This window comes from Nycticebus coucang, chromosome 6 (assembly GCF_027406575.1).
Source record: "Nycticebus coucang isolate mNycCou1 chromosome 6, mNycCou1.pri, whole genome shotgun sequence".
NCBI lineage: Eukaryota > Metazoa > Chordata > Mammalia > Primates > Lorisidae > Nycticebus > Nycticebus coucang.
This window is the reverse complement of record NC_069785.1, coordinates 125687925-125705209: the sequence shown is the minus strand read 5'-3', so window position 1 is coordinate 125705209 and position 17285 is coordinate 125687925. Positions and strand designations below refer to the sequence as shown.

At 50.3% G+C, this 17285-nt stretch overlaps 1 protein-coding gene and 1 non-coding gene across 2 annotated transcripts in view; one reads left to right on the top strand and one right to left on the bottom strand.

Moving 5' to 3' along the window:
• The window catches only part of TECTA (tectorin alpha), a 75871-nt gene that overhangs the window by 37322 nt on the left and 21264 nt on the right, over positions 1-17285 (bottom strand). The window contains 5 exon segments of the mRNA XM_053594531.1: positions 281-842; positions 5807-6408; positions 11499-12072; positions 13399-13991; positions 16643-17213. Coding sequence (XP_053450506.1) covers positions 281-842; positions 5807-6408; positions 11499-12072; positions 13399-13991; positions 16643-17213 — 2902 coding nt within the window.
• On the top strand, positions 8492-8598 carry LOC128589318 (U6 spliceosomal RNA). The gene has a single exon (XR_008380912.1). It is a non-coding gene; the product is annotated as a U6 spliceosomal RNA (small nuclear RNA).

Below are 17285 nucleotides of genomic sequence, written 5' to 3'. Positions count from 1 at the left end.
GGTTTTCTTGAGGCCACCAGTTCAAAACCAGCCTGACAAGATCTTGTCTCGACCAAAAATAGAAAAATTAGCAGGACACTGTGGCGGGCACCTGTAGTCCCAGCTACTCAGGAGGCTGAAGCAGGAGGATCACTTGAGCCCAGGAATTTGAGGCTGCAGTGAGCTATGATGATGCCACTGCACTCTAGTCAGGGTGACAGATAAAGACCGTTTCAATAAAAACAAAAAATAAAAGAATGAAACGAAGGAGAGCAGGCAGGAGAGGACAGGAAGGACTCACAGCAGGACGTGTAATTCCTCCAGCCGGTCACCATGATCCCCTGAGTCTGGCAGGTGCTGGCGTAGTTCTGCAGCCAGTTGCAGGCAGTCTGCACCGCGCCCCCATCGATGCAGGAGTCAAACAGGCAGTTCTTGTAGAAGAAGGCGGGGTTGACCTTGCTGTGACACTTGGAGAAGCCGGCGTTCTGGTTGGGGATCAGGCCGCACAGCTGCTGCACCTTGGAGAAACCTTCCACCTTGGCACAGGAGGGGCAGCGGTCCCCACAGCCCACCTGGCAGAAGGTGTCCCTCTTCACCCAGCTCTGCCCAAACTCATTGACGCTCGTCGCCAGCAGGCCCATGGGCATCTCCAGGTCATCGTCAGGGTCGCCGTTGTAGCGGCCACACAGGCCGTAGGTGCTGTTCTGCATGCTGCGGGGGACCGTGATGGACAGAAAGGTCTTCCAGTCGTACACAACCTTCAGGCCAAAGTCAGTTTCCACCACCACGTGGAAGCCGAAAGAGAAGATGTTTATCTTGCCTTGTCCCAGCTTCAGGGGCAGATAGAGCCGCTCATCGTTGACCTGGAAGAGGAGAGATGAAGTGGAGAAATACGGCTGGCCCAGAGAATTCCCGACTCTTCTTTGAATGATTAGTCTCTCGAAAGACAAGTCCCAGGGGCAAGTTTGAGCAGGTTGAGTGCAGTCCTGGCACGCAGTGCTGTTTATGTCAGTCAACTACCATTATTAGGATTTGAACAGACTTCAATGACTATCCTTGGTGCACTAATACACCTGTTTATTTCAGTGCCTTCTGTTTATGTAGCATTACTTCCCCTAGGAGTTCTAATTGTTTTCTCCAAGGTAATGAGAGGGTAATAAGAATTCAATTAAAGTTGAAACTAAAATACCAAAACCTAGAACGCCTGTGTTTCCATTTCTACCTCTTTCCTGGATTTATTTTAGGTGCCCATGTATTAGTGTCTTTGGGTTATTTTTTTCTTGAAGGATGACTTTGCTTTGCCGTTCCATCTGCTGGGATGCCATTCTCCACCCAGCAACATACCTCCTGCCCTCCAGTCCCCGCTCCAGGGTTGCCTCTTCAGTAAGGCAAGACCGTTCCAGCCCGTGCTGAGAATGAATCACTCCCTGGTCTGGGCACCGGGAGCTTGCTGTGTTTACTCCTCTCTTGTTCTCCTCCACCTCTGGCCCAGACCCAGCCTGGGTGCTACTGAAACACACCTCACAGCTGCCTTCGGTTGTGGCTGAGTGTGTGAGCAAGTCTATGGCTGCAGAGAAGGACCTTGCAGGAAGGGAAAGGTTGAAGTCAGGAGGAGAGGAGATGACAGGCCGGCAAGAATCCCACGAAGGCAAAAAACAAGTTAGCACAGGTGAAGAGTGGCTGTAGGAAGGAGAAGAGGAGCCTCATTCTCTGTACCTGCAAGAAAGGAGCTGAAGATGCTCTGACAGCCACTTAAGTGACAGTGCTGAAGGGTGGGAGGAGGTGTGAGATCAGGCCTGGGAGACTCTGACCTGTCCTGAAAGCTCATAGCTAATAAGCTCAAAGCTGAAGGCCCAGAGGCTGATCTGCCCCAGCTGGCTTTTCTGCCGAAGTTTCCTTGCATTCTATGTTCCTTGGCTACCTGGTGTCATGCAGGAGGCAATGCCTCAGGGAGGCAATGTAACTGGATGGAGCGAAAGGCTTGCAAATTCTGTCATTGCCAAGAGAACCCTGAGAAAGGAGTACCCTCGGCTCAGACAGTACCGGAGTACCCAGTACCACTGCCCAGAGTCTCTCCCAGCAAGGGAGGAGGGGGCTCAGGGACAGGAGGGCCGAGGGAAAGGGACAGTCTGGAACAGCTGCAGAGCTGGAGGCATGGGGAGGAGGCCGCAGGGGAGGACAGGAAGAAGGCTGGGGGAACGGTGTGGGGAAGTGTATTTCAAATGTTCAAGTATTAGAAATAAAACAACATATGAGAATTTTAGAGGAGAGTTTTTCTTTAAACAATTCTCTAACATTTTGAGACCCCATGCACCCTACATTTGCCACCCCCTGTCCCAGTCTTCACCGACATTCACTTTTCCTAGATGCCCACATCTCACTCTCAGCCTGGCAAATGTGCTCTTTGAGGGCTCAGCTCTAAATTGTCTCTTCCAGGAAGCCCTGGCTGAAGCCCCTCGGCCTAGCTAGGGCAACCCGTCCTCTGTGCTCTCACAGCCCTTCACATTACACTGACATTCACTATTCACATGTCTGTCACTCCCCCTAGACTCTGGGCTCTCTTAGGACTGCAGCTGGATTTGATTTATTTTTCTACACCCCAGGGCTGAGCAACTCTACACCTCCATAGGCAGCAGTGGAGCTAAACCAAGCCAGAGTGATGCTCAAAACCTCACTCTTTTCTGATGGCTACCGCACTGGAAGTAAGGGATAAAGATATAGGTCTCCAGGGCCCTGAAAACCTCCCCATTGGCCTGAGCTGGGTCAGACTTGGCTGCCCTGAAGCCTGGGGGTGGTGGCGGGAGAAAGACAATCGATCTGCCAAGACTGGGCTGCTGCAGCGCCAGCCCCTGGGAGAGGCTCCCTTCCGCGGCTCGGCCCCACTCCCCTGCTGGTCTATAGAGAACCTGCTAATTTCCAGCTTCCCTGGGCTTCATGGATTTCCCCATGTCCTACAGTGCAGCTGAATACCAAGAAAGGTCAGAGTCACAGAAGGACCCTTCTGTGCATCCTCATGAGCACCAGAAGCATCCCAAGGAATCACTTCCGTGTCACCCTCTATTTCTGAGAGCAGCAGCAGTGACCCGTGCTCTGGGCTGTGTTTTGCCCAGCCCTTTATTTCACTGTCACTCTGACGGCCATTATTCTTCAGGCTCAGGGAGAGATGGTGACTAATAATAACATCACAGGAAAAACAAATGCAAATCATTGAATAAGCAGAACCTGCAATGCATATTAATAATTCAGAGTAACTGCTAAATCTATCCCCCAACCCCCAAAGAAGAGAACCTTCAGTGCATCCTGAACTTGGTCTTCTTGTCAAGGGCTTGAAAGCTACAATGTACTCTGTTGTCAGCTTGAAAATTTAGAACATGCAGGTGACTTAGAAAGAAGGACCCTGACAAGGAGTCCACTTGTCCTTTAATCCATTCCTCTGTGATGCTTGTGCAGGTTGAATTGGGTCTCCCACTGAAAGATATAATGAGGTCTTAACCTCCCATATCTGTGAATGTTGACCTTACTTGGAAATAAGGTCTTGGAAGAGGTAATAAAGTTAAGAGGAAGTTATACTGGATTGGGTAGGGCCTAACTCCAATGAATGGTGTCCTTAAAGGAAGAGGGAAATTTGGACTCCAAGAAACAGGAGACACAGAGAAAAGGAGGCCAGGTAAAGACAGAGGCAGAGACTAGAGTTACGCTGCCACCAATCAAGGAGCACCAGGGACTGCCCTCAACCTGGAGAAGCCAGGACAGATTCTCCCCTAGAGCCACAGAGGGAGCATGGCCCTGCCTTCACCTTAACTTTGGACTTCCAGCCTTCAGAGCTGAGAGAGAATAATATCTGTTGTTTTAAGCCATCCAGTTTGTAGAATTTTGTTACAGCAGCCTTAAGAAACTGACACCTGCCTTCCCTATCCGCTTCTCTAAGTGAAGGACTCAGCTGTGTGGTTCTCTTGGCTCTTGACTTTAGCAGAGTGCATTTCTCTTGGGATTAGAGCAGGGCACACGCCTGGAAGGTGGGGAAGGAGGAGAGTAGGGAATCCCTTACTCTGAAGCAGAGAGAAAGGACAGGCTGAGAAAAGAATTAGTGCTCATGAGGATGCAACAGCCTATCTGGAAAAGTAGCTGGGAAAAGAAAATTACAAGCTCAGCCTCATATCCATAAACCTGAATGCAAAGAGCATGTAACAGGGCAGAAAATAAAATTCATAAGAATGTAGATGGGACAGGACCTATAGACAGAGTCTATTTAAAAAGAAAAGAAAAATCCTGAAATGTAGGAAGGTGGAAGAGTGTTCAATGTCAAAAAGGTAAGTAACTACATGAAAACTTAAAATTCTGAGGGTGGAAAGATCTCAGATAAGGAGACAAGGAGAAAAGGACAAACGTGATGCAAGCCACACGGACAAAATGATCGATAGATTTGTTTTAACATACGGTGAAAATAGAGTAGAGGGAAGTTATTATGATGGGCAGTTCCAACTATCCAGACATTTGCTAGATACCTTATGTGACTGAAAACTAAGCATCAAATACGGTCCTAACTTGCCGACGTGGCAATTTAATCTCTCAGACTGTTGAAGTGGTAACCGGTACTGTGATGAAAGTCACAGGAACCTTGGAAGAAAGGGGTCATTCTGGCATCTCATTCATTCACTGGAGTGTCACCAGGCACAGGGCACTGTACTCTGATTCAGCCAAAAGATGGATTAGGTATGGTCCCTGCCCTTAAGAAGTTCATGATCGGAATCGAGGGAATTAGGCATGAAGATCATGAAAAAATACAATATGATTAATGCAATAACAGGTGCCAGAATAAGCTGTTATGAGACGTGCAGAGGAAAACAATTGGAATTTAGGGTCATAATAGCCAAGAAAGGGAAGAAGAATGGGCACAGTGGGGTTGCTGTCTTCAATGCTAAGAAGGCAGATTCCCCAATAAATACTAAAGGGAAGATAATTCAAGAAGCTCAGGAACCTCTGTTTGTCAGAAAAGGAGGGTGTGAAATCCCAAGGAAGGAAAGAAAATCATATAGGTGCCCAGGGAGCTCTAGTTCACTTAGTTTAGCTCAGAATTTTTAAGAGAGGGCATACAAGATAAAGAGTCCCCTCAGAGACAGAAAAATTATGGCAGACCTGGGAGAATGATGTCAAAAAGCCAACCGCCAACCCCCCTAACTCAGCTCCGTGGAAAGCGAGCGCACAGGCTGCTGGCTTCCTGTCACGCTCCAAGACGTGGCTGGGGCCTGATGTGCAGAACTTCTCACCCCTTCTACTCCCGTCTTCATGGTCAAGTGCTTTTTGGGTAAAAAGGGTGGATAGGATAGAGATTGCTGAAGCAGGGTGAGCAACGGGATGGAAGGTGGGCCCTGGTGCTGCACGTATGAGACTCATGATCTCTGTGGGTACCAACACGGAGACTGGGAGAGAGAGAGGGGCCTGCACAGGACGGCGCTGTGATCTCAAGAAAGGGAAGGGGGTGGCTTGGGACAACAGCACCACTTAGGGAGGCTTAGTCTGTGCTAGACATACGTCCTTTGTCACAGATGGAGCAGCCTTTCTAGCAAGTGTCTGTGCAAAGCCACACAGCGGTTGCCCGGCTAGAATTCTAATCCAGGTCTGTGCTCTCTCCAGCATATTCCACTACAATGAGAAACCTTTCAAGAGCTGGCCCTGCTAGCATATGATAAAGTGACAGAAAATCTTCAGGGCCTCTCTCTGCCGTCAGATACTAGGCCCACCTGGATTCTGGACCCACCTGATCCTGCAACAGCCTGTCTTGCTGACCCCTGTCCTGATGTCCCCAGGTCAGTCTGTGACTACTCACCAATACAGTGTGCTTGTAGGCCCGGTGAATTGCGATGCTGTAGCCAAATACAGTCACGTCCACCTGCTTGACCCACAGGGCCAGGGATGGGTCCCGGTCCTCATTCTTGGCTGTGATAATGAACTTGGGGAAAGAGTCTGAGCTCGGCCTGCTTCCCGTGGTGCACAGGGTAAGGGAGCAGCTGGTCTGGAAGTCAAAGGGGAAGCCGTCAAAGGTGAGGTAGTGGCCATAGCCCGAGACAATGCAGGAGGCGTCGGTGCGGGGCTGGCAGTAGTACAGGCCGCCCTCCTCCATGCAGAACTCATCATCCTTGCAGGGAATGGTCTCACAGTGGACGCTGTTGTCCGTGCCGTTGCAATAGCAGAAGATCTGGCAGTCCAGGTCCACCCAGAAGGTCTCATTGGTGGCAAGTTGATGCCCCTCGAAGTTGCAACCACACTCGCTCCGGGTGACGCACTGGCTGTCCAGCAGAGCATAGCCCTCGTCACACTGACACCCCTCAGAGCAGGTATCCACACATATGGGGCCCAGGGCCAGGGTCTCACAGGTCTCCGTGCAGGTCACACACTCCTCAAAATGGCTGTTCTCGGGGCATTCTAGAGCTGAGGGTGGTCAAGGAGAAGAAAGGCTTGAAACAAGGACAGAGGTCAGAGACGGAAGTGTGTGTGTACATGTGTGTACTCCTTGTACAGCCTCGGATGCTGTGATCTGAGGCTCAGCAAACCCCTCACTCCCATGCTGGGACACTTATCCTTCCTGTAGAAAGCTCTGAGTCTGCAGAGCCCATGTTGAGCACCTCCGAGGCCCTTTGTGTACCACATCTCAACAACCTGGAAAGTAAGGGCAATCTGCTCCTTCTTACCTTATAGGTGGGAATCTGAAGGTCAATGATTCAACTAAATATAACGAGTAAGTGCCAATGAGGAACTCAAATCCAGTCCTCCAGATGCAAAGGCTCTGGAGGAGTGTGTGGGGCACCAGAGGAAACAAGTGCTTTGGGGCTAGAGAGACAGGGATGCTAATTTAACTCTGGCATGTGATGGAACGTCTCTGAGCTTCAGTTTCCTCTTTCATGACCTAAGAACCATAGTCACCTAGCAGGGTCCATGGTAGAGTCTCAACAAATAGTATGCCCTTCCCCTCTACACAAACATATGGATGAGTTTTCACTCTACAAACTGACTTGTTTCTTTCCCTTCATCTTTCCTTTCTCTGTTCCTGCTGCCCTCTGGTTGGCTCCTCCCCACCCTCGGCACATGGTCACGCCCACCTCCTCTGTGCACTCTTCCCCTGCCGGGACCATCCACCTTTCAAATCCTACTCACCCTTCAAAGCCTACTTTAGACTGCATGTCCTCCCTGAATCCTTCAAGTTTCTGAGGCAAAACCCAGAGCACACACAATGTTCTCAGCATGTGCTGTTCACCGTGAAGCTCTAGGTAAGCTTCTCATTTCTCTCTGTTACTCTGATTGGTCACAATTTGACAGGGGCACAGGAGAAATCCCCTGCAAGTCTGAGATCTGAGAAGGTCTTCTGGGAAAATAAGATCTCTCCTTTAAAACTTTCTTTGGCTCTACGCATGCCATCATTTCTTAATGGTGTTTTACAACACAAGGACATAAAGGCGCTACAGAGAAATAAATTGCATGGCAATAATAGCTCTGCCCACAAGTATCAACTCCACAGCTCTGCTCTGCATTCTGGAAGCCAATCTTTTTTTCCTCTGGGCTGAAGGACTCTCTCCATTCCTGTTGACTATCATACCACACAGCTTTGGAGTTGAAGGCTAGTTCAGCACTGATTATATATGTCCAGATAGAGGAATTTTCACATTTGTCCCTAAATTATGAATGTTATAACACTGACTGCAGATTTATGATGATAGCAAATAACACGACTTATTTAAATGGCTCTCACTGTATGACTTATTGTGTTGTCTGAATTCGTCTGAAAGTCTGGAACATACAGACCTGGAGTAATAAAACTTCCCCCAGTCCGGGAAATGCCTTTGTGAAATTACTTAATTGGGCAGCCTGGCTCTGCTGATGGGAGGGCTGGTTAAAAATATCTGAACACAGAAGCTGTGGTTGTCTCTCTCTAGGTTCAAAGAAGACTGTGTTCCTGGAATGCAGCTGTTGCCCAGTCCAGTGGGCAGAGCTGACCCTGACCAGATGAATCTCTCAGTACCTGGAGATGTGAGGGTCCGCACAGGACATCGTGGGGGCTGTCTCAAGTGGGAGCCCTGGCCCTCCGCCCAAGGAAGCCATGTTCCGCGTGGCTGCTTCTGCCCACATCTCTCTCTTAAAAAGGCCCTTAGAAGAGCTTCCTTTAGCTGTGTTGGCCCAGAGGAGGGATGGTGAGAAGCAATTCTCAGTAACCATCACGTGTGGGCAGAGAGGGAACATCACCATCATGCCCTGCTAAGCTGGCACACACAATGTCACCAAACTGCCCCATTCCGTACCAAAACAATCCAGCAACATTCCTGTCAGGCAGTAGTCTAACAGGACAGCAGCGACACGGCCTAGCAACAGAACAGATCTGGTATGGGGGAGACTTGGTAATCCTGTACCGTGAATGAAACAACTAGAAAGCATGGCATGGGTGCAGGAACAGAAATGGTGCTGGGTGCGCTGGAGACAGGATAAAAGAGCATGCTGGGAGGTGAATTTAGAAAGGCTTTGGGTGCTCGCTTCGGCAGCACATATACTAAAATTGGAATGATACAGAGAAGATTAGCATGGCCCCTGCGCAAGGATGACACACAAATTCGTGAAGCATTCCATATTTTAAAAAATAAATAAATAAATAAATAAATAAAAAGGCTTTGGGCAAGTATTATAATGTCCCATAGACAGGTGGCCGCTAGAAACGGTGGAGTGTTCCTGCTACAGGTGACTTTAGGAAAATGCTCCTGAATTCCAGCTTTGGGGGCATACACCTGCTATGAGTCCCTCTCCAGGGCAGGGCAGGTAGGGTTCACCAGGGATTTGACTGCCCTTTTCTGAGATGACAGTCACCCAACCCCTACATAGTTCTCAGACTCCCCAAGCTCAGAAATGAGAGATTTAAAAAGACATAGGCACACATGTGTGGGGTTTTTTTTTTTTTGCAGTTTTTTTGGCCGGGGCTGGGTTTGAACCCTCCACCTCCACCTCCGGCATACAGGGCTGGTGCCCTACTCCTTTGAGCCACAGGCACCGCTGCCTCGCACGTGTGTGTTTTTTAGTTATTACTTCTGCCTATTCAAAGGGCCTAGAAGCAAAGCAAGGACGCCTGAGATCAGTGGGTACCACTTGCCCAGAGCTTGTTTTTTTAATAACAGCCCCCACCAAAAGGAACCAGGGCCTCTTGGAGTAATGGCTGAGTCCAGTCTGGGGCTGGGAAGATTAAGAAATGAGTGTGGAGCATTTTGTTATCTCCTGAACTAAGAAAGGGCTTTAAAAAATGATTGCAGTTTGAGAAAAGGACACAGCGGGCCGTCTAAAGGGGCTCCCACAGGCCAAATCGGGAACAATTTTAACACAAAAAATAACTAACACACATAATATGAAATATAAACCACTGGACAAAATAGGAATCCATGTCTATGTTGATAAGATGATTGATTGTCAGGCAGAGAGGCAGGCAGACACCCAGACAGGTAGATCACCATTAAGACAAAAGGAAAGGACTCTTGTCACAATGACCACAGCTGACTGGCAAAAGAGGAGGATGTGCCAGAGTCAGAAACCATCCACTAAAGATGGATACATGAAATAATTAACAATGCCACTAAATCAAGGAGGGGGACTTAGATGAACAGCTGGATATTTGCGCGATCTTAAACCATCTCCCCACGGATTGCTTATTAATTGCAAGGGGGAAAGCACAGCAATGGCACCCTGCCCACGGGATCCCTGTGCATATTGCCCACAAATGGTGCTTGGCAGAGCATGTGCTGTGATGCCACGAGAAAACCACGTGTCACCTGCATGAGTGGCTGCATGAGGATGTGCAGCTGAAGTTTATCGTGAGGAAGCAGCAAGACCAAATGGAAGGCCATGCTATTATAAAAAGGAGGAGGCGGGCAGCGCCTGTGGCTCAAAGGGGTAGAACGCCAGCTCCATATGCCAGAGGCGGTGGGTTCAAACCCAGCCCTGGCCAAAAACCGCAAAAAATAAAAAAAATTAAAAATAATAATAAAAAGGAGGAGGCTGTAGTCTTCAAAAATGGCAGGGTCATAAAAGGCAAAGAAAACTGAAGAGTTGTTTCTGGGTTAAAGGAAACTAAGCAGATGTGACAGTGAAATGCAGCATGTAACCCAGACTAGGTCTGTAGTCAGGCCACAAAAAAAAAAAAAAGCCACAAAGGACGCTACTGAGTCAAGTGACAAAATCGAGATATGGGAGTTAAATTGTTGTATCAATGTTAAATTTCCTAACGCCGGGAACTGTACTGTGGCTACATAGTGATAGCCCTTATTCTAAGGGGAGACCCACTCAATATTCAGGGGTGAAGGGCATGATGTCGGAGACTCGCTCTCAAATGGAAGGTGGAAAGGAGGAAGCGGAGGAAAAGAGAGGGGAGGGAATGAGAGAGCACAGGACAAAATGTTAACAACAGGTCAGTCTGGGTAATGTGTGTACAAATTTCTTCTGTGGAACTTTGAAATGATTTCAAAATAAAAAGTTTAAGAAACAAATAAATGCAGACAGGAAGAAATACAGCAGAAGACAGATAAGCAGAGGTAGGGAAGAGAACTTTCACGGGGGTGATGGTTTTTCATGTCATTCCTCCCTGTGGCCTTCTGGATAACCAAGGGTATGATATATCAGACCTTCCCAGCAGTTATTCTAATTACTACTAGTAATGCCACTGCCCTGCTGCAAGGTCAGATACTCTGGGGACCCAGCAACACAGGACTCTCTTGATACTCATTGTCAGCTTTGCCCCAGGGAGCAGCGCTAATCTCTATACCCCGGAAGGCACCCCAGTGATCACCACCTATCCACCTGAATGGGGCCCTTCTTTGCCAAGGGAGAAGGCATCACAAAGACTTCTAGTCCTTTGGGCGGCGCCTGTGGCTCAGTTGGTAAGGCGCCGGCCCCATATGCTGAGGGTGGCGGGTTCAAACCCGGCCCCAGCTGAACTGCAACCAAAAAATAACCAGGCGTTGTGGCGGGCGCCTGTAGTCCCAGCTACTCGGGAGGCTGAGGCAAGAGAATCGCTTAGGCCCAGGAGTTGGAGGTTGCTGTGAGCTGTGTGAGGCCACGGCACTCTACCGAGGGCCATAAAGTGAGACTCTGTCTCTACAAAAAAAAAATTAAAAAAAAAAAACAAAAAAACTTCTAGTCCTTTGACAGGTGGTGCCTCTACCCTCTGCTAGATAAAACCTCAAGTCAACATGGTGACTTGGTGGCTAATTGTGCTACGATGGAGAGGTACTGTGCAATTAGAAACAAAAAGACTCAAGTGATTCTCAGCATGGGCACTCTACTGCGGGTGCCAAGGCGAGACTCTGTCTCAAAAAGAAACAAAAGGAAAGGTGAGAAAAAGCCTGGATTGGTCTCCATGCTGGAGGACCTTCTGCCTAGGAAACGTGGACAGTGAAGTTACATCGCCCTGTGCGTCTTCCCACCTGGAGGGGGAGTGCTGAGTAAAAGGGTCCAGCGTGGCACCTATGCCCCACCCCACCGGGGCCCCGACTTACGGCAGAACTCATAGGTCCGCCAGGGCCCCACCTCCACATCGGCATTCTTGCAAGCGCTGGCGTACCGGGCCACAGCGTCGCAGAGCTCTGACTCGTTGCCACCACTCTGGCACAGGCGGAAAAGGCAGGTGCGGTAGTAGGCCGTGACGTTGACCACTCCGTGGCACTCCAGGAAGGAGCTGTTGGAGGGGTCGTTGATGAGGCCACACCGGGAGCGGCTCCGGTAGAACTTGAGCAGCTCCGAGTCGTTGTTGCAGGCCTTCAGCAGGTCCCCACACTCCCCATTACAGATCTCCTCGAAAGTGGTCCAGCTTTCCAGGAACACTGCCAGGTTGTCCGTGCACTTGCCGTTGGGGAGGCAGAACTCGTCGCTGGCGTTTGCGTTAAAGAAGCCACACAAGCCCCCGGTGCAATTGAAGTAAGTGGTGGACAGCCGGATGTACAGCAGACCCGCGTCTGAGTACTGCACGGCCACCAAGCCCTTGGACTCCACGGTCGTGCTGTTCTTGTTTCGATAAATTTCCAGCTTCCCCGAAGGATGGAAAAAAGGCAACTCCACTTCCTGACCATTCAGCTGAAAAATCAAATCACCCTCCTCAATTCCAGAGACGCACAAAGTACCCACCGTTTCCCAGGCTATGGACTGAAGGCGTGGCTGTGCCCCATGACTGGCCCTTTGGGAAATACAACACAGACACCCATTGTTTTTTCAAAACACCAATTATTCTTCTCTGGGCTTCCTTGTTTCTTTCTGTTGGGACGTCCCTGATCCGACCCATTTGCTCTTTATGTATCTAGACCCTAAGCTAACCCTAAACAAACAATACTGAAATGGTAGCAACCTCGTCTCAGATAACACAGCTTCCTCCAGCCACCTGAATCTCTGCTCAGTACCTTTCACAAGTGGAGCCCCTTCTTCTTCACCTTTTGGGACCCTTTTTTCCCTTTCCCATCTTACTTTTCCTGTGTTCCAGCTCCTTGGGGGCAGAGAGCGTGTATGTAGCTTATGATCTAGCTGTCCACCCACCCATCTGCCTCCTACCAGCCTTATTACAAGTTAATCTCTGCTAATGCAGCAATGGGAATGAAAACAGCCCTTTTGGTTTGTGATGTGTGTTTTACAATCTCCTTGGATGGCAATGTGTTGAATTTTGTTTTCTAAACTAGACTTCATGTGATATCAGGAAATGCATGTTGGGCTGGGAGTAGGGGGTTCCCCACCCCCACATCCTAGCTCTGCCACAATTCACAGCAGGACCCTCAGCCCTGTGGGACCTTCATGTGAAAACAGGGAGTTGCACTGGCTGAGTCCCAGGAGTCCTTCTAGGACTAATGATCTGTGCATCCGGATGCCTACTGATGGGTGTTTCAGAGCATGTCACCATGGCAGGCACCCCCTACATCACCATCTGGGCTGCCATCTGCAGGTATGAGAGTTAGTACAGCACAAGGGTTAAGAGCACAGATCTTGGAACCAGCCTGCCTGGGCTTGAATCCACTTCCTGGCTGTGTGTCCCTGGGAAAGTTACTTAACCTCTCTGTGCCTCAGTATTCTCACCTGTTAAATGAGGCTTATAAGACTAAGCGGGACCCTGCTTATGAAGGGCTTAGAATAGTGCTTGGCACGTAGCAAGAGTTCCATAAGTTAAGTGCTATCATGGAGAGCTAGTCTCGCTCTATCCATCTAATGGGGAAATCCAGCTTCACTCCACTTCTCCGCCTCACAGAGTCTAAGTGGGCGCCGATTGTTAGCAAACAGGTTCGCTCTGGAGCCACCTCCTTCTTAGAATCCGCTCACAGGCTGAGGCAGAAAGGCCAACCTGAAGAGAAAGGCAAACTCTGGCGCCTCTGCTCGGCATGACTCAGCAGAAAACCCTTCCAGGGGAAGAAGGAGTCTTACCTTGACTTCTGCAGCCCCGATTCCTCCGACCTTGACCTCCTGCTCAGCCACCAGGATGCGGACGCCGCGCAGCCACTCGGGCCCCGCGTCCGGCTTCTTCTTGTTGATGTCGATTTCTAAGTACTCGGGGTGCTCGGGGCAGGTCTTGAGGAGGGTGTAGGAGAACTCCGCGGGGAAGGCGTAGGCGGCGCCGTCGAAGGTGTGCAGCACCTGGTTCTGGCTGAGCAGACACACCGTCTGGCGTCGGGGGAAGCAGCCCTGGTAGCCGTCCTCCACCGTGCACACCTCCCCGGGGCGGCACGTCTTGTTAAAGCAGTACACGTCCCCGCCCTCCTCGCACAGGCACTGCACCGTGCAGTTGGCCGTGGCCCAGAAGAACTCCCCCATGGTGTAGTAGTGGCCGTCGAAGTCGCAGCCGCACTTGTGCAGCGGGACGCACTGGCTGGTGCTGAGCACAAAGCCGGCGTTGCACTCGCAGCCCTCGGTGCAAGGCGTGGCGCAGTTCTGCGAGGCCGTCAGGTCTGAGCACGTGTCGGGGCAGCTGCTGGTGCACACTGAATAGTGGCTGAAGCTGGGGCACTGCACGGTGGACACTGACGTGGGAGGGGAAGAGAGCGGGACAACAAGGTGAACAGACCCTGAGTGCTAAGTGGCCAAATCCAGCCAGCACAGGGGCCGGGAGAAAGAGCGCCCCCTCTGGACCATTTAGCTCCTACAGTGCGGGCCAGGTGGGCTCAGAATCCGGCCAGCACTGGGGCCAGGAGAAAGAGCTCCCCCTCTGGACCATTTAGCTCCTACAGTGAGGGCCAGGCTGGCTCAGAATCCGGCCAGCACAGGGGCCAGGAGAAAGAGCGCCCCCTCTGGACCATTTAGCTCCTACAGTGAGGGCCAGGCTGGCTCAGAATCCGGCCAGCACAGGGGCCAGGAGAAAGAGCGCCCCCTCTGGACCATTTAGCTCCTACAGTGAGGGCCAGGCTGGCTCAGAATCCGGCCAGCACTGGGGCCAGGAGAAAGAGCGCCCCCTCTGGACCATTTAGCTCCTACAGTGAGGGCCAGGCTGGCTCAGAATCCGGCCAGCACTGGGGCCAGGAGAAAGAGCTCCCCCTCTGGACCATTTAGCTCCTACAGTGAGGGCCAGGCTGGCTCAGAATCCGGCCAGCACTGGGGCCAGGAGAAAGAGCGCCCCCTCTGGACCATTTAGCTCCTACAGTGAGGGCCAGGCTGGCTCAGAATCCGGCCAGCACTGGGGCCAGGAGAAAGAGCGCCCCCTCTGGACCATTTAGCTCCTACAGTGAGGGCCAGGCTGGCTCAGAATCCGGCCAGCACAGGGGCCAGGAGAAAGAGCGCCCCCTCTGGACCATTTAGCTCCTACAGTGAGGGCCAGGCTGGCTCAGAATCCGGCCAGCACTGGGGCCAGGAGAAAGAGCGCCCCCTCTGGACCATTTAGCTCCTACAGCAAGGGCCAGGCGCGCTCAGTGGGGAGGAGAGACCATTGGTGGCACCTGTGAAGTGCAAGTCAAGTGCTCTCTGGTGACTACTGAGCAACGTGGCTACGCTGTGAACTTTTATTTGACTTTGCTACCTTGGCTGAAATTAAACTTTCCGTTGCTGTCCTTGCTACACTACTGATTACTCAATATAGTTTTATTATTTGGTGATCTACAACCCTCGAGAACTTTTAGGAGCCTCAACTGATGGACATATAAATTGATCTGATTTTAAAGAGCGTGGCCCATTCTTAAAAGGAAATAAATCCAACTTCCAGGAGAAGTGAAAAATGTAACCATTAGAAGAGTAATTTGAAAACATGAAATTTCTAACAGGGAGGTACTTAAAATACCTAAGCGTGACCAAGGAAGGCTGTTGGGAATGAATTCCCTGGGATGTTAAAAATAAGAAAGAACACTGGCTATCTGCAAAGAGTTTGTGTGCCTGTTTCTCCGGAAGACTGCATCAGAATAAGATGTCTTCTGAAGGCCCTTCTGGCCTTAGAAACTTTTCAATTCTTATTGTAACTACGTCTGAGACTATATTAAAAGCATGAGTCTGGCTGAATCCAATAGGCAGGGGCTCAGGGGCCTAGCAAGCTACCTCTCTGAATTAAATATCCATCCCACTACAATGAGAGAAATGTGGAAGATGGAAAAGGGGGTATCACCAGAAAACATATGTAGCCTTCATAGGTAAAATTTTAATTAGACAATTTGGATAAGGACCAAAACGAAGATGGGTTCGGTCTCAATTTGAGTAAAAATATGGATGCCGTGCCATCATAGAGGCTGGTCAATCACACAGCATGAGAAATATACTGTGGCTTAGTCGTTTGGCCAGTACTCAAAGAATTGAATCTGATCCATGATGCTTTACCTGAATCCAACCTATACTGCTGGGAAGGAATCCCCCTCTGGCCTTGGGACTTACACAAACTTTTCAATCTGCTCACTACCAGAGCACTCAAAATGCATGGATTACCATTTTCTATTTACTCAAATGGAGAAAACCAGGGACCGGGAAGGAAACAAAATCCATTTGTTTGCTTCTGAATTTTATATAATAGGAGGAGAAAGAGAGGCTTAAGTGGGGTAGAGGAAAAAATAGACACAAGTGGTACAAAATGCTTAATATGAAAGTATAGTTCAAAAGAGCCTGGATCTTCCCCCAAAGTTTGGGCTTTTCCTAACCATTCTTCACATTCATTTCAGAAAAAAAGGGCTCCTTTACTGGTATGCCATACCCTGCAGCCCTTTCTTTGACCAGCAGCCATGGGCCACAAACCCTAGAGGGTCTGAAAGGGGAGAAGAAAGGGCCAAGGGACAATTGTGGCAGTTTCAGTCTGGGAGGTGAACTATTTTCCCAAAGGCTGATTCTGATAAGCCCGGCCAGCAGCTGCATTTACTCAACAGCCATGAAGCCAGCCACCTGGCTCTGTTAAACCCCCGTCCTCGCTCAACTCTGGGCTTGCCGTCCCCTGCTGGGGGGAGGGACTTCCTCCAGCCCAGCCTTTCCTGCACACATACCGTGTTTCCAGACCACGGATGCTCATCAGTGGGTTCTTCTTTCCTTTCTAAGATATCGGGTGGGGAGCAAAGTAAAGATCCTTTCACAGTTCATTCTTTATGATACTTCAACCTCCCCCTCACACTCAGGCCACAGGCTTTAACAAGGACATTTGGAGGAGCACTGGAAGCCTATCCTTGCCCCCTGTGCAGGGACAGCCTTTCCTAGGGACGGGACGCCAGCTTACCACACCCAGTCTGGATTCGCCAGTCTCCAATTGGAATGCCAAGGGCTTGGCACACGAGGGCATAGGCCTGGATAGCTTGACAGAGGAGTGTGCCATTGTCCCTCACGCTGCACAGGTCGTACACGCAGCTGTGGACAAAGGCTGTGGGGTCCACGACAGTGCTGCATTCCCACAGGGGGCCATCCGTCTTGTTGAGGAAGCCACAGTAGTCAGAGCCAAAGTAGAGGGCTTCTGTGGTGGCATCACACAGAGTGCAGTTGTCCACACAGCCGGAGTCACACTTCCAGTCTGCATGGTAGACTCTCCAGCTCTCTCCCAGATCCAGGACGGACATGGCTGGCCTGCCGTCTGGACGCAGGAAGTCATCCAGCGGGTTTTTATTGTAGTTCCCACAGAGCCCACAGGTGGAGTTTAAATAGGAGCCTGGGATGGAAATGGAGGCGTAGTGCTGGCCATCGAAAGTCACTAAGAGCCCAAAATCCGTTTCCACGGCAGTAGACATGCCACTCTGGTAGATTTTCACCGCCCCCAAGTCTAAGGTGACGGGCAAAGAAGTCACCAGGTCATTAACCTGCCAACAACAGTAATAGTAAAAAGCAGGTAAGCAGGTGCCAGGCAATGGCTTCCAGCAGAAGTCAGGGAG